This window comes from Periophthalmus magnuspinnatus, chromosome 16, assembly GCF_009829125.3.
Source record: "Periophthalmus magnuspinnatus isolate fPerMag1 chromosome 16, fPerMag1.2.pri, whole genome shotgun sequence".
NCBI classification, from domain to species: Eukaryota; Metazoa; Chordata; class Actinopteri; order Gobiiformes; family Gobiidae; genus Periophthalmus; species Periophthalmus magnuspinnatus.
The window spans coordinates 31804661-31832160 of NC_047141.1; the positions used below are offsets into that span (position 1 = coordinate 31804661).

At 41.2% G+C, this 27500-nt stretch overlaps 1 protein-coding gene across 1 annotated transcript in view; it reads right to left on the minus strand.

Annotated features, from left to right (window-relative positions):
* Positions 1-1100: 1100 nt before the first annotated feature.
* LOC117384284 (uncharacterized) overlaps positions 1101-27500 on the minus strand; it is a 41896-nt gene continuing 15496 nt past the window's right edge. Inside the window, exons 7-15 of the mRNA XM_033981572.2 lie at positions 25723-25812; positions 23230-23318; positions 18428-18650; positions 15219-15341; positions 12947-13112; positions 9768-9847; positions 9628-9696; positions 6979-7111; positions 1101-1557 (exon numbers count right to left, since the gene is read on the minus strand). Of these exons, the coding sequence (XP_033837463.1) occupies positions 1101-1557; positions 6979-7111; positions 9628-9696; positions 9768-9847; positions 12947-13112; positions 15219-15341; positions 18428-18650; positions 23230-23318; positions 25723-25812 (1430 nt within the window). The remainder of the gene's footprint in view (positions 1558-6978; positions 7112-9627; positions 9697-9767; positions 9848-12946; positions 13113-15218; positions 15342-18427; positions 18651-23229; positions 23319-25722; positions 25813-27500) is intronic.

Genomic DNA, 27500 nt, shown 5'->3' on the forward strand with positions numbered 1-27500 from the left:
TGAGAAACACTGAACAATAGCGCCCCCTACATCTTCCTCTGGAGTTGGTGGATTTGTTCAGAAGCGACACCGAGGATGAAGAATTCAGTGGATTTATTGATTTGGAGTGAGATCCAGACTAAACTTGTTGCTTGTTTTTATTCTTTATTTATCTGATTAACTGTTAATATCTTACGTTAACAAACCAGACACGTGTTCAGTTCTGTCTGTGCTTCATGGAGCTGAATAAATATAAATGTGTTACGTTAGCATGCTAGTTCTCCATTTTATTTTTATTATTATAACTTGACTTTAAAGATAAAATGTCTGTTCTTGGTCACTACTTCCTGTTAGCATCACTACTTCCTGTTAGCATCACTACTTCCTGTTAGCATCACTACTTCCTGTCCAATTTTGTCTCTATGTTTTAGCAGAATCTTGCAAAAATTAATAAATCCTGTTAATAGATACTGTTGTTCTTTATTTTATTTTTATTTTTATTATTATAACTTGACTTTAAAGATAAAATGTTTGCTCTTGTAAAATCAATTTCCCCCAAAAATCAAAAATGTGACTTATATGTTTTTTTTCTTCATTATTATGCATTTTTGGCTGGTGTCACTTATAGTCCGGAAAACACGGTACTTCGCCTAGAATGTTCCATATTACGGCTTTATTTATCTATATTCATGGAGACAAAGAACCAACGCCGAGTTACAGGTAAGATCTGTGGAAAGTCTCTGTCACCGTGTCAGCGCTGTTGCCGTTTTTCAGGGTTTTTCTTTACTGCGACTGACGGCAAGATGAAATTAATGCCATACTGTGGGATATTTCAGGCAAAACAACATCGTATCCATGGAGACAATCTAAGATAATAACTAAAAACTTAACCTGAACCATTTTTTGGCAACTTTAGCACAAAAAATCTGCCGCTTTTTAGTCAGAATCTGTTAAATCTGAGTTTGTGTCGTCTTCAGTGGAGTCGGACATTTCAAGTAGTTGGTGACATCACGCAGAACTGTCCCGATTAGAGCTGTTTGGAGGCACATTTTGGATGGTTTGGACAAGTAGCAGCGGATTTATGAGGCCCGTCTTCAAAAGTATCGCCGCGTTCGTTTTGGTTATCGCCCGCCGCAGAAATCGTTTAAAAATCCATAATTTGAATGTTTTTTCCCACCTTCGTCCGGCTCCGTCTCCTCCGCCTCCGTCCCCTCGTCCTCCGCTCCGTCTTTGGGCCTGGGCAGGAGCAGCGTGTCCCCCGGTGGGTGAGCGCTCCCGGGAGAACCTCGAGGCCAGTCCTGCGCCGTGGTACTCCCCCCGACGAGGTGCCTCCCCGGGTGCGACAGCGGCTCCGTCTCTTGGCTGGAGATAAAGTGATACGTCTCGTCCTCCAGGGGCTGCGTCGGGCCCCAGACCACCGCCCACAGGGGAGTGGGCGTGGCCTGGGCCGTGACGGACAGCTGCTCCTCCGACTCCCTGTCGTCGCGGTTACAGGTGGAGGGCGGGAACGAGACGGAGATCAAAAGGACGGAGAGTAGCCAGCGGAGGGCGAGCAGTCGTGCAGCAGGAGAGATGGAGCTGAGGGAGGAAAAGAGGAAAAGATCAGAGCGAGGAAGAGAGAAGGATCAGGAAAAAAAATAATTAAATAAATACAAAGAAATGACAAGAGATTCAGGCATTTTTAATCTGCAACGGTCGGATTCTGGAGGGAAAAGCGTCTGGTTTAAAGATAATAATAATAAAAATATATATATGTATATAAGAAGAAGAAGAACAGGAAGAAGAAGAGGAAGAAGGAGAAGAAAAAGAATAATAACAAGAGGAAGAAAAAGATAAGAAGAAGGAATTTAAAAAAGAAGGACAAAAAGAATAATGAGAACAGAAAGAAGAAAAAGAAGAAGAAAAAGAAGGAGAAAAAGAATAATAAGAACAGAAAGAATAAGAGTAAGAAGAACAAAAACAGGAAGAATAAGAGTAAGAAGGAGAAAAAGAAGGAGGAGAAGGGGGAAAAGAATAATAAGAACAGAAAGAATAAGAAGAAGAAAAAGAACAAAAACAGGAAGAATAAAAGTAAGAAGAAAAAGAAGGAGGAGAAGGGGAAAAAGAATAACAAGAGGAAGAAAAAGATAAGAACAAGAAGGAAATAAAAAAGAAGGGAAAAAAGAATAAGAACAGAAAGAATAAGAGGAAGAAAAAGAACAGGAAGAATAAGAGTAAGAAGAAGAAAAAAGAACAAGAGCAGAAAGAATAATAAGAAGAAAAAGATAAGAAAAAGAAGGAATTAAAAAAGAAAAGAATAATAAGAACAGAAAGAATAAGAAGAAGAACAAGAAAAAGAACAAGAACAGGAAGAATAAGAGGAAGAAAATGAAAAAGAAAGAAAAAAAGAAGAAAAAGAAAAAAAAAGAATAAATTAATCTTTCATAGCACTTTTCCAAATGTTCAAAATCACTTTAGTTCCGTGTCTCATTCCCTCACACTGATGTTAAACTTCTGCTGCAGCCACAGCCGCCCTGGGACAGACTGACAGAACTGAGCCCCTCCCACCACCACAAAACTCACACACGCCACTTTTACACCGGACGAACGCCGCGTGTCTCAATTCGACGGTCGCACTCGTCGGTCGGACCCGGACGACAAAGGGCGCTCCTCCGTCGACCACAAAGGGACAGGCCCACGCCGCGGAACATACGTCACCCGCTGTCTGCGCGTTTACGTTACATCGCCTAGCAACCGTGACGGCCGCCGACTCATGACCTAAACGTGTAAAATGGACACTGAAATTCAAGGTGATTTTGTAGCAAGTGTTACATAAAGTTAAGAAAATATACTTTGTTTCTCCTGTAGAAGAAGAAGTGACGCACGGTGCATGATGCGGATATAGCGGCGCGTGCGAAGTCCGCTCGGGCGCACGCTTCGTTCACGGCCGGTCTCCATGGAAACGGGACGGTGACGTAAGCGCTCTTCAAAACGCAGCCGACGAAAAAGCGTAAAAACCGACGAACTGAGACACGACCAGGTGTTTAAGTGTCTCGCTTAAAGACGCAAAGCAACAGTTTTGTTTTTACCTCTAGCGCCCTCCTGTGGCACCTGGTATTCCCTGCGGTCTCCCAAAAGCGAAGAACTAACCAGATCAGGGTTTGAGGAGGAAGTTTAAGCTCGTTTGACTGTTTTTGCGCAGAGGTTAAAACGCCAAATTGATGTTTATTCACAAAACTGTATCATTATGAGTCACACGCTTTTGTTTATCATAAGAAACGTCGCGAAAAAAAAACAACTTTGACGAATACGCGCTGAAAAAACTGACTCTTTTTTTACCACATCACCAAAAAGCAGTGTTTACCCGATACAGGAAGTTTGTAATTAAGACAATCCTGAACACAATTAGACTGTCTGCAAATCATGACAGATTATTTCCACTGATTTATACGACGGAACATCTGCGCGAACGAAACGAGACGAAGGAAAATCCACATCCAGATTTACACTTTCACTCACAGACGAATCCTACACGGCGATATTTCTTATTTTGCGGGAAGCGGAATGGTTTGAGGAGCAGATGTTTGGAGCGTTACCTGACAAAATGTGTAATTAAATAAAAACGGGAGACATTTACATTTTAATCAGTGAGAAATATGAAAAGAAATGAGCGTAATTCTGGGTAAAAGTCGCTATAATTTGTCTATTTTTGAGGAAAAGTCTTGAAATGTTTTTGTAAGTTACTGTTTTTAATCCAGAGTCTCAGGAGGAGAGAAAATATCGTCCGGTGGAGCTTTGCCCGCTCCTCCTTCTCCTCCGCCGATGTTTCACTCCCATTTCCAAACATCAGTCACAATGACACCTGCGTCTGCTCCTCCTCACCTCCCTATCCATCTTACCATCTCTCCATCGCTTCTGTGTTCACTTAGACGCCACCGCTCCTCCGTTCATCCCTCTCTCTGTGAAAACACAAGAAAAACAAGACATGAGAGCGAAGAAAAGTGACGAGGAGAAGCTGCGATCCTGCTTTTTTTCCCCAGCTTTTTTGTCACAAACAGGTTAAACGGACACTTCCGCGCGCTCCGGCTCGTTTTTTCCACGTCGGGAATTCAAATTAAAGACTAAATTATGCAGTAAAATCCCCCAAAAACATCGGCGTTCACTCACCCTGCGCACACCTGGGTAAAGCAAATCAATCATTATTACAGCCGACGAGCCGAGACGAACGCACTCCACGCCACTTTGAAGACACGAGCGGTAACTTCCCACAGAACTATCGCTTAAATGCCACAGAAATGTCACAGAACGTCACAAAAAATAAATAAAAAAATAGAAAAAAAAAGAACGAGACGCGGAGCCACGAGCGCAAACGCAAACACTCGACATGGAGCAGGTCTGGAGCCCGAACCTCTGCCACTGGAAAGAGAGAGATGGAGAGGAAGGAGAAGAAGAGGGGGACAGGAGGCGAGGGAGGAGGGAGGGTGGGAAGCTTTGGTTGCCGTAGCGACTGAGGCGTTTAGACTGGAGGAGAGAGAGAGGAGAGAGAGAGAGATGGATGGACAGAGGGAGGGGAGTTAAGAGGAGGAGCAAGAAGAGGGAGGAGAGAGAGTGAGAGAGGATGAGGAGAGAGGGAAGGAAAGAGATGGACAGAGGGAGGGAGGAGGGGTGTGGAGAGAAGGAAGGAGAGCAAGAGATGGACAGAGGGAGGGGAGGGGGCTTAAGAGGGAGGGGAGAGGAGAGAGGGGTGGGAGAGAGAGGGATGGATGGACAGAGGGAGGGGAGTTAAGAGGAGGAGCAAGAAGAGGGAGGAGAGAGAGTGAGAGAGGATGAGGAGAGAGCGAAGGAAAGAGATGGACAGAGAGAGGGGAGGAGGGGGCTTAAGAGGAGGGATTGGGAGAAAAGAGAAGGAAAAAGAAGAGAGGGGAGAGCAAGGAGGGGAGAGAGAGAGGATGAGGAGAGGGGGAAGGAGAGAGAGATGGACAGAGAGAGGGGAGGGGGCTTAGGGAGAGAGCGAGAAAGAGAGAGAGAGGAGGGGGCATAAAGGGGGGTGGATTGAAGGAGAGATGGATGGACAGAGGGAGGGGAGAGGAGAGGGGAGGTGGAGAGAGAGAGAGAGGAGGAGAGATGGACAGAGGGAGAGAGGAGGGGGTGGAGAGAAGGAAGGAGAGAGAGATGGACAGAGGGAAGGGAGGGGGAGAGAGAGAGCAAGGAGGGGGAGAGAGAGGATGAGGAGAGGGGGGTGGAGAGCGGGAAGGAGAAAGAGATCGACAGATAGAGCAGAGGGGGTTTAGAGAGAAAGGAAAGAGAGAGAGACAGAGGAGGGGGCATAGAGGGGGTGGATAGAGAAAAGGAGAGAGAGAGATGGACAGTGAGGGTTATAGAGGGGGGTGGAGAGAGAGAGAAGGAGAGAGAGGTGGACAGAGGAGGGGGGCTTAGGGAGGAAGAGAGAGGTGGGGGCATAAAGGGGATGGAGAGAGAGATGGACAGAGGGAGGGGGCTTAGGGAGAGAGAGATAAGGGAGAGGGACAGAAAGAAAGCAGAGAAAGAGGTAGGAGGGATAGAAGATGACGAGAAATAGAGGGAGAGATGGAGAAATGGGGGAGAGAGGCATAGAGGGGGCGGAGAAAGGGAGAGGAAGAGCAAGAGGAAGGAGAAGACGGAGAGAAGGAAAGAGAGAGATCAAGAAATGGGGGGACAGAAAGAGCAAGAGGAAGGAGAGATAGAAGATGGACAAAAGAGGGAGAGATGGAGAAAAGGGGGATAGAAAGAAGAAGGGGGTGAAGAGGGAGAGAAAAGGAAGGACAGTGAGAGGAGAAGAGGACGAGCTGGGAGAAAGAGAAGGAAAAAGAAGAGGGAAGAGAGAGGGAGGGAGAGAGAGAATGGATGGAGGAGAGAAAGAACTGGTGAAGAGGTGATGGAGAGACAGGCAGCGGAGGGAGAAGAGGGAGATTGAGGGTGAGAAAGAGAGAAAGGGACAGAGACGAGGAGAGAGAAGAGATAGAATAATGAGGAGAGCGCAGAGATAAAGAAACAGAGACAGAGGAAAGGGGGATGAGAAAAAGGAGAGGCAGAAGAGAGATGGAAACAGAAATGCTAATTATGTTTTTTTTTAAACGCTTCAATTAAACAGACAGAGCAATTAATTGGACGAGTGGAACACAAACGCCACGGCAGATACATTAATGCGCTTATTTTAAAGTAAAACAAGAACAAAAACAATGATTAAACTTACAAAAAAACGCAAGAACGAGAAGGACGAGAAGAACGAGAGTCAAGACGCGGGAAGAGTGGAGATCATTTCATTTTTATTCACCGGTTGCTTCAGCGGAAAAAGAGACAAGACGACGACACTCGAGGACGAAGGACGAGATCAGCGATTTCAAAAGCAGAGGCCATTTTGTTTCTCCTCACGATTCTCCGCGTTTATTTCCCGATCATAATCACAAACACACTTTTAATAATTATAGTTTTACACAGAAATAGTCAAATTTATTCCTCAAATTTCAAACTCGGCTCCAAAATCACGTTTTTTTACCGACGGGAGGTTTGACTGTGGAGCTCCACGTTTAAAAGACTCAAACTGATCATCGTCTGACAATTAAAAATGAAGCTCCGTCTTGATTGAAATTAAAATTGCACATCGACATGAGCCTGAAAATAACAAGTACAAACGAAATATTGATTTGTTATTAGTTTTTCACACAAATGTTTAACAAATGCAGAGTTGAGTTGATGTTCTGACCTTCACTTTTGGTCCCGAGCTTTGGGTTTTCACGAGACGGCGGATACGAGCGTTAAATGATTTTCCTCCGCAGGGTGACTGGGTGAGGAGCTCGGTCTAGAGATGCTGCTCCTCCACGTCGAAAGGAGCGGCTGAGGAGGTTCAGGCGGCTCTTCTGGAAGTCTCCTCCTCGACGTCTCTTTCTGGGGAGGTGTTCCGTGTCGCACCAAGAAGACGCCCCAACAAAGACACGAGACAAAAGCTGCGTCTCAATTCGACGGTTGCGCACTTTGAAGTACCGTTCGGAGTACCCGGCTGATGAAGGGTACTCCTCCATGTAGCCTCCGTCAACCGCCACGGAGCGTACGTCAACCGCTGTCTGTGCGCTTACGTTACATCGCCTAGCAACCGTGACGGCCGCTGACTCATGACCTAAACGTGTAAAATGGACACTGAAATAATCACAGTTTTATTTTTAATTCTTCATTATTTCGTAGAAGAGTCGAGGTGTCGTCGTCGTTGTCGTCGCAGCCGTTTATTTCTGTTTAGATCGAATGAAGTCAGGAATTAATGTTTCTCTTTGAAAATCAACAGACAAATATAAAGTTCAAGGTGATTTTTTTCCCTAATTGTAGCGAGTATTACATAAGTTTAAGAAAATACACCTTGTTTCTCCTGTAGAAGAAGTGACGCGCGGTGCATGATGGGATATAGCAGTGCGCGAAGTCTGCCCGGATACACGCTTCGTTTATGGCTGATCTCCATGGAAACGCATTCGTCGGGTGCGTGAAACGGGACGGGAATTATCGCGCCGGAAGTGACGTAAATGTCCTTCAAATGAAACCGTTGCCATTTTTTTTTCCCCCAAAATGTGTCTCGCCCCAGGACAAATTTATCGTTTAAGCTAAAAAAATACGTCCGCTGCGTCTAATTGTGAAGCGTTTCACTGTCCAGGAATCAGGAAATGCACGGTAACATGCTAGTTTTTGTTAGTTTTAGTCGCTGACAGTTGTGAAAAGTGCTTATAAACTCATCTAGGTGAATCATTAGCGTGTTCAGAGCGCGTAAAGTGAGCGAGGAGAAAATATACCTAGTTTCTGTCGTAGAAGGGTGCATGATGGGATATAGCGCGCTTCGTTCGCAGCCGATCTCCGTGGAAACGCATTCGTCGCGCGGATAAAACGGGACAGGCCTCGTCGCAGTGGAAGTGACATAGGTGTCCTTTGAACGCAGCGAAGCGCGAAAACGGCGAATTTGGACGCGGTTTACGTCTCTGGTCCGGCCTCGGGGTCCCGCTGTAGGAGCTGGAGGACGTGTCTGGGGTGAGGGAAGTCTGAGGGTCTCTGATTAGACTGCTGCCCCCGCGACCCGGCGCCGGATAAGAGGAAGAAAATGGACGGACGTAAAAGCAGAGTTTATATTTAGTGCTTTGATTTACAGGCCAATTATCGCAGCAGAAAAGAGACACGTTCACTTCCCGTTGCCAGATTCTCTACGACGAAAAACCCGAACGACCCCGTGATACGAGCTCAGACACGGTCAATTATAACTGTCCTGCGATTTTAAAACCAGCGGGAGTGAATGTTCCAGAGGGCGACTTTAAAGAAAATAACCCAGACGTTGATAGTCACACAGCGACGTTTAATATGTACAAAGTGTTTATGTACAGATCATGAGTCTCAGAACTGACTCCGTCCTCCACTTTTCCCTCCCTCTTTCTCTCTCCTCCTCTTCCTCACCTCCATTACTCCCTCCCTCTATGTCAGTCCATCCTCTCTGTCCACTCCTTTCATCCTTCTATCTCTTCCATCTTTCTCTCTTCTCTCCCCTCTTTTCGTTCTCTCCTGATCTGCCCCCAGACTCGTTACCGCTCTCTCTCTTCTCCTTCTCTCCCTCCTTTCCATCTCCCTGCCTCCCCTCCCTCTTCTCCTCCTTCCCTCCCTCTCTCCCTGTCGCTCTCTGCTCAGTTTCCTCCTCTCCTCACTCGATTTCTCCCCGTTCCCTCCCTCTTCCTCTCTCTCCCTTCTTTCCATCTCCCTGTCCCCTCTCCCACTTGTCCTCCCTCTTCTCCTCTCTCCCCCTTCTCCTCCATACTCCTCTCTCTCCTTCCCTGTTGCTCTCTGCTCAGTTTCCTGCTCTTTCCCTCCCTCTTCTCTCTGCTCAGTTTCCTCCTCTCCTCACTCACTCACTCTCTTCCTTCTTTCCATCTCCCTACCTCTCCTCCCTCTCCTCCTTCTTTCTCCTCCCTCTCTACCTGTTACTCTCTGCTCAGTTTCCCCCTCTCCTCCCTCCCTCTTCTCCTTCTTCCCGCCCTCCCTGTTACCCTCTGCTCAAATTCCTCCTCTTCTCCTCCCTCTTCTTCTTCCTTCCTTCCTCCCTCCTTCCCTGTTGCTCTCTACTCAGTTTCCTCCTCTCCTCCTTCCCTCTTCTCCTTCTTGTCCTCCCTGCCTCTCCTTTCCTCTTCTCCTCCCTCCTCCTCTCACCTTCCTTGTTGCTCTCCACTCAGTGTCCTCCTCTCCTCCTCCTTCCTCCTCCTTCTTCTTCCTCCTCTCCTCTCTCCCCTCCTCCTTCTTCTTCCTCCTTCCCTCTTCTCCCTCCTCCTTCTTCTTCTTCCTCCTTCCCTCTTCTCCTCCCTCCTCCTCCTCCTCCTCCTCCTCCCACCTTCCCTGTTGCTCTCCACTAAGTGTCCTCCTCTCCTCCTCCTTCTTCCTCCTCCTTCTTCCTCCTCTCCCCCCTTCTTCTTCCTCCTCCTCCCTCCTCCTCCTCCTTCTTCTTCCTCCTTCCCTCTTCTCCCTCTTCTCCTCCCTCCTCCTCCTCCTCCCACCTTCCCTGTTGCTCTCCACTCAGTGTCCTCCTCCCCCCCTTCTTCTTCCTCCTCCCTCCTTCCCTCTTCTCCTCCCTCCTCCTCCTCCCTGTTGCTCACTGAACAGCACATCGAGCCCACACACTCGACCCGCTCTCCTCCTCCTCCTCCTCCTCCGACTCCTCACATCCGTCTTCTTCTTCGTCTTCATCGTCTGCGTTAGAACAGCACGTTTCATTTAAACAGTTAAACCAAAGCGCCGCGAGCTCGCTGTTATTTCCGTACCGTCGCTCTCGTCCCCGCTGCCCTCCTCCGACTCCAGGACAGAATCCAGTCCGTGTTTTCTCCGCACCAACACGTCACCTCTGGAAATAAACACACAGAAAAAGAAGTGAAGACGTTTAGCAAAATTACACCTGCAGAATTTCATAAATATATAAAGTCAAACGTGTTTCTTTTTCCCGTGTTTCAGACGACGTCACAGGTTTAGGGTCTCGCCATGAAAAGAAACGATCAGGTTCAACATTTGTACATTTATGTATCGTATATTTCACAGCGATTGGTAGTTTTCAGATTTTATGATGTGATGATGTCATACTCTCAGAAGGGGGCGGGGCAAGAGACAGTTTTTTTTTCTATTACCATATTTTCCGGACTGTAAGTGTCACTTTTGTCATAGTTTGTCCGGGGGGGCGACTTATACTCAGACGCGTCTTATACGTGAAATTATTCAAATATATAATTCCACATCTTCACCACACGAGGGCGCTCTAGACTTGTACCAGCGTCTCCTCCTCCTGAACCACTGAACATTTAAAATTTCAACATTACGGTGATTTAAAAAACATCTGAGAAACACTGAACAATAGCGCCCCCTACATCTTCCTCTGGAGTTGGTGGATTTGTTCAGAAGCGACACCGAGGATGAAGAATTCAGTGGATTTATTGATTTGGAGTGAGATCTAGACTAAACTTGTTGCTTGTTTTTATTCTTTATTTATCTGATTAACTGTTAATATCTTACGTTAACAAACCAGACACGTGTTCAGTTCTGTCTGTGCTTCATGGAGCTGAATAAATATAAATGTGTTACGTTAGCATGCTAGCTCTCCATTTTATTATTATTATTATAACTTGACTTTAAAGATAAAATGTCTGTTCTTGGTCTCGGATTTTGTAAAATAAATCCCCCCAAAACCGACTTATATATGTTTTTTTCTTCATTATTTTGCATTTTTTGCTGGTGCGACTTATACTCCAGAGCGACGTATAGTTCGGAAAATATAGTTTTTCCAGGTTAGATTGTGTTTAAATAAAACTCAGATTAAAGTCTAAGTTGAGGAAAAGTGACGCACCAATCCAGGTTGTTCAGTTCTGACACCAATGACGATACGTTAGCTTTACAAATAAAATAAATTTGCTCATAAAAGCGACTTATATATGTTTTTTTTTTCATTATTATACATTTTTGGCTGGTGCGACTTATACTCCAGAGCGACTTGTAGTCCAGAAAATACGGTAATTACCCTGTAGTTTGCCAGGAAATGTTTAAAGAAATGATCAGGTTCAGAATTTCAACAATATTCATTTTACTTCCTCCGTCTTTGTTAAATATTATCGTCGAATACAGCGTCGTGACGTCGTCTGAAACAGGTTCGCTCTTGTAAATTTCACCCCGAGTCTCAAAACACAGCGTTCCCTTATAAATAAAAGATTCAATTGAACAGACAACTTTTATCATCTCTGTAAACGCTCCCGTTAGCGTTAAACGAGCTCTTATAACGATCTTTGCAGTTGACTGGCGACTTATTTTGTGATTTGTCCAAAAAAAACCCAAAAAAAACCTTCACCGTCCACATTTTCGACGCATCCAGAGGCGTCCAGGTTTGAGAGAAAACTGCCAAGAACTGCTCTGCTAGTTAATCAATCATGTTTATAGTCTCGTAAAAGTCTGAACTACAGGAATTGTAAGTTTTATCAAGGCCTAACGGAGGAGGAGGTGTAAATATTAGACTAAACTCACAGCCCGAGCTAGAATATCCTCATCTGCAGTTTCCGTGAGCGCCGCTATCGTCTTTCGCGTTGTGTTATTTTGTACGGAGCTGCTGATCTTCACAGTAAAGGGGCGTCAAACTCATTTTTACAAAGGGACACATCAACAAAATGGCTGCTCTCAAAGGGTCAGATGTAACTAAGATAAATGTCAATAAGTTTTTATCTTGTTAATTAAGCGTTTCTATATTTATTACTCATTCAAGTTACAAATATTCCATATGGATTTGCATAGATGTGAAAAAAATGTCTGTTTAACTGTGTAGCTAATGATAAACTGACATTTTAAAACAGTCATACCTTTTAATTTGCTTTGTCGCGGGCCACATAAAATGACGTGGCGGGCCGCATTTGGCCCACGGGCCTTGAGTTTGACACGTGTTCTACAGGGACTACAGAGACATTTTGATGCTTCCCAGAGAATCGGTGCAGTGTTTGACTTGAACATTTGACACAAAACAACCGACTTTATATATAGTCGTCTGTCATTATATCGCGGTTCATCTTTCACCGTCTCGCGGATTTGTTTAGTGCAATTTTTCAAGCTTTTGTGTTGTGTTGTGCGTCCTCATTGGCTAAGGGACTGTAGACCATTGTGTCGTGCGTCCTGATTGGCTGTTGGACTCTAGACCATCGTCCCTCAGTCTCCTCCGTGCCGTGTCTGATTATTTGTTATTATTTTTGTTTATATTTGTAAGATTTTAATGTCTTTCTTATTCTGTAAAGCATCTTGAATTCCTTTGTGTACAATAAACTTAATTTCTTATATACAGATCTTCATTTCTTACATGTTCAATGTCGTGGGGTTGATCATTAAAATTAAATGTGTTACAGTTTTTCTAAAAGCTGTCATTTTTATTTACAGTACAGAAAAACAAAAGACGAAGTTTAAATCTGGACGAGCAGCGAAACGTCTTCACTCCTTCAACGTTTTGTCCGGTTGACAGATTTAAACTTCGTCTTTTGCGATGGATCGGACCCAAACGTTGGACCCACCTTCGCTTTCGTTCTATGATACTGTGCGTATTTTAAAAAATCTACGAAGGTTTGAACTTCGAGAGAGTTTAAACGAGAGAGAAATGTGAGAAAATGTGTGAGAAAAGTGTATAAAGTGTGTGGTGAGGGGTTTTACAGACAAAAACATAGAGAATAATGTAAAAAATAAAGCTGACTATTGCGGGTTATTTTTAGAACGTGACCCTTGTGATAAACGAGGGACAACTGTAACATTTTAACGTCAAAACTTTTCCACAAATTTTCCAAAAAACGAACAAGATTCTCACAATACGAAGTGTGAATCAGATCAACATTTAACGTAAACTTTTCCAAACTTAAACCTGTAAAGTAAATCTGTTTTTCCGCAGCTTTGAGGCAGTTTTAGGCGCAGGTTTTTTGACAGAGGCAGGACGCACTTTTGCCTTCCAGACGAGGGCAGCTGCTCCCACACGACGAGGTCACGACCCCCGGTGACCCAGCGATGGTCGCCGCTGCCCGTGGTCCACGAGGCCAGACACAGGACTCTGGGAGCGTCGGGGCGGGTCAGAGAGGTCAGGTACCGACACTGAGGCAGAGAGAACACTGAAAGCAAATGAGCGTGAGGTCAGTGTGGGCAGGATCGTTTACTCCGACATAAACTGTAAAAATACAACCACTACTTTACTGTTAATACGCTACTTTAATGCTGATTTTATGATTTAATGTTAAGTTTATGATGATTATTTATGTTTCGATTCGTTGTATTGTGATTTTAATGTCTTTTTTTATTCTGTAAAGCACTAAACTTGCCTTGCCTACTTGAATTCAAAAGATATTTAATTTCATTCTTATGTTTTTTTATTTTATTTATTTGTAAAGGGGCAGCACATATTAATGATCATTTATTTGTGTTGCCTTTTATACGAAGCACTTTGGTCAGATTAATGTTCTATATAAATAAACTTGAATTGAAAATAAGGGGCTCGGTGACACAGGAGGAGCTCGGAGTAGAGCCGCTGCTCCTCCATGTCGAGAGGAGCTGACATGTAGCTGAGGTGTAGCTGATGACTCCTGGACGCCTTTCTAGGGAGGTGTTCTGGGCATGTCCCACCGAGAGGAGGCCCCGGGGAAGACCCAGGACACTCAGGGACTATGTCTCTGGCCTGGGAACGCCACCGGAGGAGCTGGAGGACATGTCTGGGGTGAGGGAGGTCTGGGAGTCCATGCCCCCGCGACCCGGCCCCGGATAAGAGGAAGAAAATGGATGGATGAATTGAAAATAAAGGTTCTCTTTTCATGTCACATTAAATAGAAAATAGTTAAATATCTTCTCTGTCTGCTGTTTATCCCCAAATGAAGTGTACATGGTATAGACTGTGTACTATAGACTGTGTAGTACAGACTGTGTAGTATAGACTTTATAGTATAGACTGTGTAGTATAGACTTTGTACTATAGACTGTGTAGTGTAGACTATGTAGTACAGACTGCGTAGTACAGACTGTGTAGTATAGACTGTGTAGTACAGACTGCGTAGTACAGACTGTGTAGTACAGACTGTGTAGTACAGACTGTGCAGTACAGACTGTGTAGTACAGACTGTGTAGCACAGACTGTGTAGTATAGACTTTGTACTATAGACTGTGTACTACAGACTGTGTACTACAGACTGTGTAGTACAGACTGTGTAGTACAGACTGTGTAGTACAGACTGTGTAGTATAGACTTTGTACTATAGACTGTGTAGTACAGACTGTGTAGTGTAGAGTGTGTAGTGTAGACTGTGTAGTACAGACTGTGTAGTATAGACTGTGTAGTACAGACTGCGTAGTACAGACTGTGTAGTACAGACTGTGTAGTACAGACTGTGCAGTACAGACTGTGTAGTATAGACTTTGTACTACAGACTGTGTACTACAGACTGTGTAGTACAGACTGTGTAGTACAGACTGTGTAGTACAGACTGTGCAGTACAGACTGTGTAGTACAGACTGTGTAGTACAGACTGTGTAGTATAGACTTTGTACTATAGACTGTGTAGTACAGACTGTGTAGTGTAGAGTGTGTAGTGTAGACTGTGTAGTACAGACTGTGTAGTATATTTAAAATGTAAATATGTAAAGATTATAGCTGCACGTGGCTCATTTCCATCTTCAGTCCCTCGACAGGTTGATGTTAAACGTTCACCTCGTCTCCATGGAGGTTTTAGAGCTTCGTCAGGAACATTTATTCAACCCAGTCAATTCAATTAAGTGTAAATGTCACATAAAACATTCCAGCAACTGCATGGAGACAAAAAGTTACATAACGCACCTCTGTGTGGGATTCGAACTGTCAACCATCGCATCAGTGGGCAAACGCTCTACCAACTGAGCCACTGTTGCCCAGAATAACACTCTATAATATATAAAAAATTATATAATAACTGGTTTTGATCGTTTTTCTTTCTATTTTTCTTTCTCTTTGTCCATTTTGTGATTAATTTAACGTGAAAATACTTTGACAGAACATTGACAATTACTCTTTTTCTTGAAATTAAACGAAAAAGAAAAAAACCCAGAAATATTGCAGTAAAAATACATTGAAATTAATTGAGAAGCTGAATCAAACACATCTAAACTAATCATAACAAGTCAAACCGAGTCATTTTAGATTTGTTTTTTGTGTGTGTGTGTGTGTGTGTGTGTGTGTGGCGACGGCTCAGACTCACAGTTCAGCGCGCTCTCTCCGTTCGTCAGATCGTAGCAGGAGCCAATTAGGAGGCCTCCCGTCTGGTGCACACAATCTGTTACCCCGGCGACGCTGCTGTGATTGGTCAGCTTGGACATCACTCCTGAGATAATTGGACAGATGTTAGCTTCATGTATTATGTAAATGAGGCCGGGCTCACACCGCGTCATAACATTTTAAACCTCCCAGAGTTTCAAACTGAGCCGGAGGACACGTCTACGGTACATTTTGTCTTTTTAACTTTTATAATTTTGATGTTTAGTTCTGGTTTGTGGCTAAAATCATTTCACTAGAATCACTTTTCCTGCTGTTTATTCTGTCCATATGCTGCACTCTGCATAATCATAGACACATATTTAAATAATAGTGTTGTGGCTCAGTGCTGTGTTAGATTTAAGTTTATTTTTCAACAGTTTACCTTTACTTTTCATCGCATATTTCTATTCTCCTGCTGTACTTAACCCTTTAAGGACTGAGCACATTATAGACCATTACAGCTCGCCTAGACTTTTTTTTTTCTTTTTTTAGCCATAAAAATCATGTTAAGTGAAGTATCAGCCTGTACTTTTGCCTTTTTCCACACAATTACCTCTATTTTACAAATCCATCCTTATTTTTCCTTCAATGCATCAAATAAGTGTGTGATACCAGTTTAAGTAGAAGAAAAATATAAAAACTAAGGTACTTTTGAGTAACTTTTATGCAAGAAAACAATGAAAAAAACTTTCTGTCCAGCTCAGAAACACTTTAAATTACATGTATGAACAATAATCAACATTTATACAAGAGATTATGCAGCTTGTACATTAGGTTAGGTTTTTACAGCCCTTCCTATAAAAAAAAGTCAAGCGTTTTTGCAGCTAAGACATTGATTTTAACATAGGTCATATTTTTTTAAATGTTTACTAAAGAAAATCTGAAGTTCTGCAGCTTGTGAGTTTGTAATCTTTGGTAAAACAAGTAACATATTTAAAAAGCCTCATGCCTCTGCTTTGAGACGCTGTTTGAATTTACATGAAGCACAATCAGTTGCGGAGTTACGGTATTTACGACATTGTGATTTGCCAATATGGGTCAAGACCAGAGGTGACAGTGTGTCAACCTCAGGCCCCGCCAACAAATCTGGCCCACGCTGTAATTATATTTGGCCCGTGAGATCATATCAAATGTGCGTTAGAGTTGGCCCACCGGTAAATAGCTCATGTACCACTAATGCTACAAATCCCAGAATGCTTTGCTACTACACTGGTGCACAGACCAATCAACAGAGTAAATTGAGCTTGAATATTTGTTTTCACTATGAACTTTTTCTACTGTTAATAGTTTAAAAGTCAAATTTTCACTGAATTTATTTATTTTTTTTGTTGTCTTGTGAAAAAAAAAAACAAACTTTAAAAAGGAACTTGAAAGGCTACAGAGAGAGACATAATTTATTTTATTTAAATAAGAAGTAAACACTACTGATTTGTCTTTTATTTCAAATTTAATTTCTCATATTTTTGTAATATCAAGCTCGAGTTGTTCCAGATTTTATGTCTAAACTAAATTAAAGTTTGTTTCCATATGAAAAGGTTAAACTTTACATATCAGGTGCAATTTTTCAATAAATATTGAGGTTCACCTGTGAATTTGCCTCAGTTTTTAATTTGAACTCACTGTGAATTTGAGTTTGACGTCCCTGGCCCGGACTATGGAACAGCGCCCTCTGTCTGTCAGATCCTGTTTGTCTTTAACACAGTTTAAGACTGAAAACCCACCTCTTCTCCCTGGTATTTAACACTACACAGGATATACAGGTGTTTTGTTGTTTGTGTTGTCTGCAGATTTGTGTTGACTTTTATGAAGCAGCTGAATGTGCTGGATAAATAAACTCGAATTGAAAATAAAAGATCTATCTTTTCTTACCAGATTAAACAGAAAATAGTTAAATATCTAACTGAAACGTGTAAGGTTCAACATCATGAGCCTGATGTGTATGTGTAGTACAGACTGTGTAGTACAGACTGAGTAGTACAGACTGTGTAGTACAGACTGTGTAGTACAGACTGTGTAGTACAGACTGTGTAGTACAGACTGTGTAGTACAGACTGTGTAGTACAGACTCTGTAGTACAGACTGTGTAGTACAGACTGTGTAGTACAGACTGTGCAGAAATAATCTGACTGGGGCAGTCTGTGTTTTTTTGGCTGTAAAAATCTTTCCGATTGGCCGAGGACGGAGCCAATGACACCTCCAAATGCAGCAGGGTCTGGGGAGAAGGGACAGACGGCTCGATCTGGACAAAACAAGGACTTTTTTTTTCTATGAGGCGCGAATATGAGGAGTGTTGGGTTTGCCTTTCCACAACAATGAATTTCCCATAAAGAATGTTTTACTTGCGATATAAAGAAAATAAAAACTATATTGATTCAGCAACTTAAAAAATATATCCTAAAACAAATACAGAAACATGACCTGCAATAAATCAATGGAAGAATAAAACATTAGTAGTTAGTTTGCATCTATAATGAGTCCTAAAAGTTATTTCTTTGACCTCACAGCTTCAGCAAAGTCACTCACTCGTTTTTTTCTGCTGTTATTCCATTTAAATCCTCATAATCTAGATAAAATACTCAGTTATTACAAAAAAGCAGCTAATTATGCAGTAAAAAGTAAAAGTAAACGACATATTTATATAAAGACAGACCAAACGTGTGAATCATGAGTTTACTCTGCCATTTTAAACCAAAAATACTAAACGTTCAGCTAACTCTCTCACTCAATAGCGTCTCCTTTCTCCTGTTGTTCCATATAAATCCTTCCAATCAAACCTGCTTTTTCAGTCCTGATACTACAGCTTTAAGGATCTACCAATACCTGATATCAACAAATACCAGAGTAGAGACTGAAAACAGCATTTATTTCCTTTAAACGGAAATAAAACACGACAAAACTGATCCATATGTGTGTTAAACAGCTGTTAATTTACTACAGATGGGGTTTGTGCAAATCAAAATTCTAACTTTATGGGACTTTGTGGTCTGACTGCGACCTGTAAATCGTCTTATTACATCACTTTATATCGACTGAAGTGATATTTAGAAGCAGATATCTGATCCGGCTCATTTGCCAGTACGTTATCGACGCCTCCGACGACAAGATTGATCGACTTAATCAACAAAACGACCTCGTTACCACACTGTTTCTCACCTGTTCTCCAGTTGAGGACCTTGATCCAGGCTTGCCCGTATGCCAGGTACACCGTGTCTCCTCTGGGGCTGAGGGAGAGCCTGCCCCCCGGCCCGCCCCGGCACCCCGTCAGACCCCCGCTCCAGTGGCTCAGACGCTTCAGGGGCTCCCGGGTCGAGCAGCGATTCTCCCACACGGACACGCCCCCCTCCGCCGAGCCAGAGAACACGAGCGGGCCCTGAGACTACACGCACACAAACACACAGACAGACACACACCGTCGTCATGGAGATCAGAGTCTTTATCGAGGGGCAGAGAACGGAGTGTACAGCTGTTTTAAAACATATGTCTGAAACGCTGCTTTGAAAAGACAGCGACAATAGTGCAGGGTTTTTACGTTTAATCAACTGAAACCGTGAGCTCATTAAAGGGATTTTAGCCTCATAATCTCTCAGACAGCAGTCGCAAGCTTTCACAACAAAAAATAAACAACATGCATGCACGCAAAGGTACGAAACAGCTTAAAATCAAAGTAGAGTACGTATACAGTGGTGTGTTTTGTTCATTATTCAGCAGGGACAATGCAGTTTCTAGATTTAGACTTGGGTTTTCCTGATTTTCAATCCGATTTCATTCAAAATTATTCACTTATTATTTAAAATCATTGCATTTTACCAACACGTATCAATAGAAAGTCTCCAAATTGCCTCACGTTGAGTATAATAAACTGCAAATGTCATGAAAATGATGTGAGACGCCATCAACTTTATATTAGCCACATGTTGTGATGCAGCATGGAAACGAAATGTGAACTAATGTAAGAAAAACACTCATCCTGCTTAATTTCACAGTAATATGATTTATCTTAAGCCTTAGTCAGATTTGGTAGATGGAATTACCAAGAAATTTGCTTTTAGGCTGCACAATTTTGGGAAAAAAACAATTTTCACTCTTAAGAGATTTTTAAACAAAGAACAAAAAGTGCAGACCAGACGTGAGGAGAATCGTAGAGATTTTAAACCTCTGCGTGCAAAGATATGGCAGCGAAGAGACCGCACACCACAAGCTAAATGATGTAACCGCACCTCGGGTCAGCTGTTTCCTGTTTAGAATAAAACTGTCATGATGCACGCATTTTCTGCCTCCTGTGTTGTTCCCTGTGTGCTTTTCCCCTCCCTCACCTGCCTGAACCTGGAGCTGGGCGGAGTTCCTGGCTCCTCCCGCACGCACCTGCATCCCATCAGTGCAATCAACGCCACCTGCCCTGGATAAGAGGAGCCAGGACCAGACACTCGGAGCCAGATCCTCCGGGTGTAAAACGTGATTATTCCTGCTCGTCTTTTGTCCTCTCGTGTTGCCTTTTTGATACTGATTAGATTTTTGCTGCCCTCAGATTCCTGCTCCCTGGACCGTCCCAGCTCCTCTGCATCTGGCTCTGCTCCTAACCCCGTGTTCCTGCTCCGGTATTGTCTTGTCTCCATCACCTTGTCTCGTCCCGCACCCCGGCTAGCACCTCGCCTCCCGCTCTGGTTCCCGCTCCCTGCCTCCGTCGCCCGTGGCTCCGTCCCTGTTCCTGTCTCCCGCTCCGGTTCTGTTCACTCCCTGCTCCTGCCCCTGCTCTCCGCGACGCATTCCCGGACTCTGGCTCGCACTCGGCACCTCGCCCCTCGCCGGTCTAACCTGTACTTGTCTGAACTTTCACATTCTGTAAATTTGCCCCGAGTTCTGCACTTTTTGGTCCCACCTGCACCAGCGTTACGACAAAAACTAGACTTAGATACAAGTCAAAACTGTGAAATTATTATTAGTGAAATGTGGAGCAGTGGTTCAGATAAATGCTTGTAACGCACAGAAGGATGGAGATAAAGTAGAGCCGCTATCGCTAATCTGCAGCAGCTTCAGCCTGATCCTCGGTGTGTGGAGGTAAACAGACACACGAGAGGAACTAGCGTCGACTTTTTACTTTTAAAGAACGGTTCAAACTGGATAACGGCGCTGTTTTGTGGACAGAGGGTCATTATTTACAGAGGACAAACTGTAATGATAATGTGGATACGAAAAAGTTAAAAAGTTCCTATATTACGCACATTACATTTGCGGAAAATTATTTTACGTTTTACTCTTTAAGTACATGTTTAAACAGGTACAGGTGATACTTTTATTTACATAAATTTTACTTTTACTTGAGTATTTTTTGCCCCAAATAATAAAATTGAGCACTTTTTCTACCACTTTTAAATATAAATTTGATCAAAAGATAAGATTAGAGACATTTCCCGTAGTTTATAAATCTCTTGTTGACTTTGTACCAGTTTGTCCTCATGAAATGTCAAAGAATCAATCTGTTTTTTTATTATTGATCCTCACTCGTTCATTTGTTTATTTTTATTAAAGGTCCAAAGTTACACAAAATGGACTCAAATTGGAGGTTTAATCCATGTTCCGCCTCTAAAACAGACCTGGAGTTGTATTTTGTTTCATTCACACATGTTTGAGTAACACTTTATTATTAGTTTGTTACATCTGCAAAGCTCAAAACGCGACGTTCCACCTTGTGATGTCATCAAGTGGTAGTTTTTTCAAGTTAACAGCTCCTTTTACCTTTAGTTCAGTCGAGATAAGTGGCTATTCCAGGACTGAAATCATCCAAATGATTCTAGAAATTAAGATGTATGGAGTTTAAAAACGCAGCGGAGCACTTCCTGTATCACCACATGATGACATCACAAGGTGGAACAGAGCGTTTTCAGTTTGAGAGAAGAAGAACTCAGCCTTAATCTGCAGGTTTGTGTGTTAAACATGTACAAATGAAACAAAAAAAAACAACACAACTCCAGGTCTGTTTGTGACCATTTTCACCATTTTCTTACGTTTGCACCTTGCGCCTCCTCCTGACGCTCTGTTTTATTGGGCCGTTGCCGTGGTGACGTTTTGCGGTTATGCATTCCCGATACGACGGGGCAGCTCGGAGTCGCTCGGACGCCACACACGAAGACGGGGGACAAGCAAAACAGACGCTAAATCGGGCAAATGATCCTGTAAGCGTGTGATCGAGCTTAGTTAGATTTGCAGTTTATGTTTTAAAAAATCAGGATTCATTTCAGATTCCCCGGAGCGTCGCCCGCGAAGAGGAAAATAGGGGCTGTTAAACTAATTAAAGAACCACATTCATTTCAGAACATGTTTACAGAGGTCTAAACTGGGTAATTGTGCCATCCATTGCAATATTTTGTGCATTCCTTGTATTTTTCCTCGCGTTAATATGCAAACGGGGGGGCAAATTGCATAGTTACCATGACGATTCCATCCCATCACCAGGCTATTACCATCCTATTATCGTACGAGCGGATAAATGATGACTGTGTGAGAAAAGGACAGTGTGGAAACTACGCTGTTTTCTGATCTGTTCTAATGTTGTTTCCCCATCACAAAAAGACCTGGAGTTGTGCGGATTTAGGCTTAAGTTTTTCTCTCGAACTGAAAACGCTCCGCTCCACCTCGTGATGTCATCGTGTGGCGATACAGGAAGTGCTCCGCTGTGTTTTTAAACTCCACACACCTTCATTTCTAGAATTATTTGGTTGATTTCAGGCCAGGAATTGACGATCTCGACTGAACTAAAGGTAAAAGGAGCTGTTAAAAACTGTTGAAAACTACCACTTGATGACATCACAAGGTGGAGCAGAGCGTTTTGAGCTTTGGAGATGTGACAGACTAATAATAAAGTGTTAGAAGAGTCAGTTTTGTGTAATATAAAACCTTTAATCAAAATCACAGTTTAAATGTCGTCTATTTTTGAAGTACCATCATTTCTAGACCAGTTGGACGATATTTGGACTTTTTTAGTATCACCTATCGGCCGTAAATCTCCAGCAGAGAGCTATATTTTGTTTAGGTCCATTTACTGCCTAGAAAACACTTTAATATGAAGAGATAAAAGCACAAAATATGACTAAACAGCTCTCTTAAAGGTTTATGGTAAAAAAAAGGGCTGTGGGTAAGTAGGTAAGTAAATTTAAATAACAGAATGTGGGGAAAATATCTGAAAATGTCCAAAAAAAGCAAAAAAATATTCAAAAAATATCCAATGATATCCCAAAATATAAAAAATTTAAAAAAAATTCAAAAATATCCCAAAATTTTCAAAAATATACAAAAATATTCAAATATATTAAAAAATATCCCAAAATATCCCAAAATATTCAAAAATATACAAAAAATATCTAAAAACATTCCAAAATATTTTTTAAAATCCAAAAATATTCAAAAGATATATCCCAAAAATAAAAAAATTAAAAAAAAATGTCAAAAAAAATTTCAAAAATATTCAAAAATATCCAAAAATGAAAAAAATATTTAAAAATATCAGCAGAGCTTATCATCTGTTGCTTATTCTGTATTCTAAAGAATCAGTATCAGCCATGAAAAAAACCCATATTGTTAAATTTCAAACAATTTCCTCCACAAACAACAAAATATCCCGTCATAATCTGCATAAAAGCTGCTAACCCTGTAATTTCTCTGTACAAACATGTTCTGAAACGTCCCTGTGTGTCAGATGCCCTCCCTGTGTCTCCGTGGGGGCTTATTCTGAGTAAAAAAACACTATCCCTGTAGTTTAGCTCTGTACATGTTTTAAAATGCGATTCTCGTTTTCTTTGCGAGTTCATAATTCAGTATCTTTCTCAAACTCTCCTGGACATTTAATACGTGAACTTTGAACAGAATTCTATTATTAAAACAAACATAAACCACGACGCTCGTCAGAAAACTCACAGTTCCATTATTTTTTCGTCAAATCCGGCAGGTGAAAGTGCACTGACCTGAATAGAGGTGACGGTGTCTTCGTGAGCGTTGGTTGATTGACAGTTCTCAAACGAGTCCCAGCTCCAGGCCTGGACTTTGCCTCCGTCTGCGGTGACAGAGTTTGGGGTTAAACAGAGCGGACAGCGGTCTGGACCTCATTACATCTGACCGCGGCACCTGAGCCGGACTCAATAAAACTCCGAGGGCAGCTGATGGAGCCGTTCTCCTGGAGGTGGGAGATTACGGCTGTTTGTCACTTAAAGGTCCTGTATTATGCAACGTTGACTCCTGAGAGCTTTTAGTCGTGTTTATAATGTCACCTCAACAAAAACAGACGTGGAGTTGTGATTTGTTTCATTCACACGTGCTTGAGTTTTGTTGTTTCAAATCAAAAAGGTCCAGAATTAATCGTTTGTGGCATTTTTTTTAATAATCGTAATGATCGCACACATTTATAATCGCCTTTACGCCTCACGTTTCTGGTTTCAATACAGCGTTTAGATGTTAGTTGTGGTGTTTGTCCACAAGGGGGAGTTCTATCATAGCAATGACACACGTTAGCTTGTACGGCTCGTGGCTCGCGGGCAGCAGCCTGATGACGCCACACGTTTATATCCTCCACTCGAGAAGGTGAAGTCTGATGTGCGGAATTATTATGGATTTGAAAAACAAGACCGACAAGATGAGCCACCGATCTGCAGAGTCTGACGGAAAAAAGATACGGCTCCGAAGACAAACACGAGCAACTTACAGACGCACATTTACGACACAAACATACTGCGTCGTCTGACAAAACAGCGTAACACGGGCTCTTTAAGAAACTGCGGATCGATTGGTCGACTAAAAAGGGGGCGTGGCAAAAGCTCTCAACACTATATTCAGTATCTCTATGTCTCTGACCCAAACTGCACTCACAAGACTACACCTGCAGGGGGAGTTCATGCGAAAACAACTATTTATACAGGAAAAAGTACTAAAGATTAAAAAGGATTCACTCTCAAATCTACAGCTAATCTACTCCCTGCTTTCTCCTGTCTGATTTTGTGCGTAGAATTCTTTATAATCCAATAAAATAATTCATGATTAATAAAAATTTTTGGTTAAATAAAACAGAAACGGTCACAGTCGTAAGGAAGATAGACTGAAAACGTTATAATATCACACGGCGGGCGATACGGCAAATGTCACGAGGCAAAATCTGTTTCCTTATATTGTTCAATCTGGATTTTCAGTTTGATTGCAGTAAATAAACGTCTTTCGGGATTGATTTCAGGCTCACAAACTAGACGGGCGTTTAATCAGTGCCATTTAACACAGAAATAGCGCTTTAATTCCGCAGTGAATCCGACTTTAAAACAAACACTTTCCCAAATAAAACCTCAGACAGCTCAGCTCCATTATGAGGAAATAGCTGTTTTGTCGTCTATGATCAAAAAACGAATAAAACTGCAACAAAAAGAGCTGAGAGTGGACGTCATCAACATTATCTGAGGATGTGATGCTAACTGTAGGCACTGCTGCGTCTGAAGCCCCGTTACTAAAGTTTGAGCTTTATTTTAGCACAATCTAACCGTAAAAAACTTATCTTAAGCCACAACATGTGAGCTGATTTGTGCGGTTAAATAAGTCCCTTTCAAATAACATTGCAGCCACAAGCTAGCTAGCATTAGCATTAGCATTAGCCAACAGTTTTTTAGTCATTCTCATTCCCATTTGTTGTAAATTAAATTTAAAAAAAAGTGTTGTTAGAATGAATTTTGTATTTTTTTCTTGAGTTTTCAGACGATCTTAAAGCTTTTCTTGGCAGTTTTTGCTAATGTTTGCGTTGTGTCACCATGGTAACTGCTGAATATTCCTCCACAGACGCGCAGGCAGAACACCCCCAGCGTGATGTAACAAACACCCGGTGACACGTATCAGTTAATCCGTGTATTTTTAGAGTAACTGCTGTAAGTGAAAGTAAAAAAAAAAGCCTGCGCTGGTGTGAACTAGAGCGAGATCGATCGATATATCGGTTGGCTCAAATCAGGCCGATATCTGCACTTTTTAGAGCGCTAGGTATCGGCTTTAAATCTACATATTTTGTTTTGATCGAGCTGCTGCCTGAACACTTTAGTGCACAACGAAAACTGCAGAAAACGTGACTACGCTGCTCTTTTAAAGGTTTATGTTAAAAAAAAAGGGGCTGTGGCTGAGTTCATAGTGAAAAAAGTGCATTTTAATTACATAAACTGGGGAAAATAATCAAAATCGGACCCGCATATCGGCTCAAAAACATCGGCAGAGCTCATCGGCCACTGGTTCAACGTCGGCCATGAAAAAACCCATATCGGTCAATCTCAAGTGTGAACAACAAGAAAGAAATTAGATTACTCAGCTCAGGGCATTTTCATAATCTGATCACGCCAGAAATCAGATAAAGTTCAGATTTTTGGTGTGCTTTTGTTTTAGAGTCTTATATTTAAGCTCTACCTTCAGAAAAAACAGGAAACATTTGGTGGGAAAAGTACCTGATCCAGTAACGATGTAGCCGTCTCCCTCCGGCACGAAGCAGAGGGCAGTGACGGCATTAAATGTGTAAATAGACTTAACACACTGGCCTGGAGGCACAAAGACAAAGATTTTACAGGTCAGGAACAGCAAGTAGCAGCAGGTAAACATGTTCGAACTAAAAATACAGATGTAATTATTATGCGTGCGTCGTACACAGCCTTGAGGCGCTGTTTACCTAAGGAGATAAAAGTACAATATTAATATGGGTGAAGTTACTCATAGCAATACCTAAGCATCCAGATTTTCACATTACAAACCACATCGTGTGATTCAGGACCTGTTCCTCAGTCTACGCTGCAATGTGACTTAAATAAAATAAATATTCTACAAAAAAAAAAAAAAAAAAAGGAAAATTAAATAAATGTATATAAAATAAATTTAATAAAAATACATTAAAATAAAATAAAAAATAAACAATAAAAAACAATTAATATCAAATAAATTAAAATTAAAAAAAATTGTTAAATAAAAAATAAATGAATATAAATTACTACACAAAAATAAATAAATAAATGAAAATACAATTGATTAAGATAAATTAATAATAAAATAAATTAATACAAAAATTAATTAAATACAAATCAATTAAAATAAAATGTATTAAAATAATAATAATAATAATAATAATAATACAATAAATAAATATCAAATACATTAAATAAAAATCCATTACAATAAAATACATTCAATTCATATCAAAAAATGTCTTTTGATTTTGCCATAACTTGTTTTTTTTTGTCAATTCCTTCAGACCAATAACATAATTTACACACCAGTCAAAAGCTCGGACACACTCTGTCAATGTTTTTTTTCTACATTTTATGCACAAATAGAAGAAGAATAAAATATATGAAACAAGATGTATCGAATTATGTAGCAAAGACAAAAGTTATACAACTCAACTCAACTTTTTTTTTTTACATTTTTGTTTTGTTGAAACATATTTAGCAGAATGATATAACTTCATTTCTTTACTACATAATTCCATATATCTTGCTTCATATATTTAATGTTGTGTGTATCTAAAATGCATAAAGTAGTAAAAATAGTCAGGTGCATTTAACAGGTTAAACTTCTCATCTCACATAATTAACACATGTAATTTAAACATAATTATATTTAAGATTTTACTACAAATCCTGCCTGGGCTTTTTAATTGGCAATTTAGGTTAATCATTTCACTTCATGGTTGGACATGAGGAGCAGATGAGACACAACTCCGTAACTGTTACCTAGCAACTATAATGCTAACAGGAGGCCAAAATGTGTCTAAACTAGGCCCGTCACAATAAATACTTTATCAACTTATCGTTCAATGTGCTAAATGGAACGATCATATTTTTATATTTTTGTAGGGGTCAAGTAAAGTCGGGAACTTTTTGTTATTTTATTATCTATTATTATTGATTTATTAATTATTGTATTATTATTTATTTTTGTATTATTTTATTACTTATTATTATTTATTTTATTTATTTGTATTATTTATGTATTTTATTATGTTATTATTTATGCATTTATTTATTATTTTATTATTTATTATTTTATTATTATTTATTATTATTTTTATTTATTTATTATTTTATTATTTATTTCTACGATTAAATTTGAGCAGTACAGGGTTTAATACGTAATTTCTATGACTCATTATTAATGCAAAGTGTGGTTTTTTTTACCTTATTATGCATTTAGAATGTTTTTGGGGACAATTCTACTTTAGGGCGATGTGTCAGTG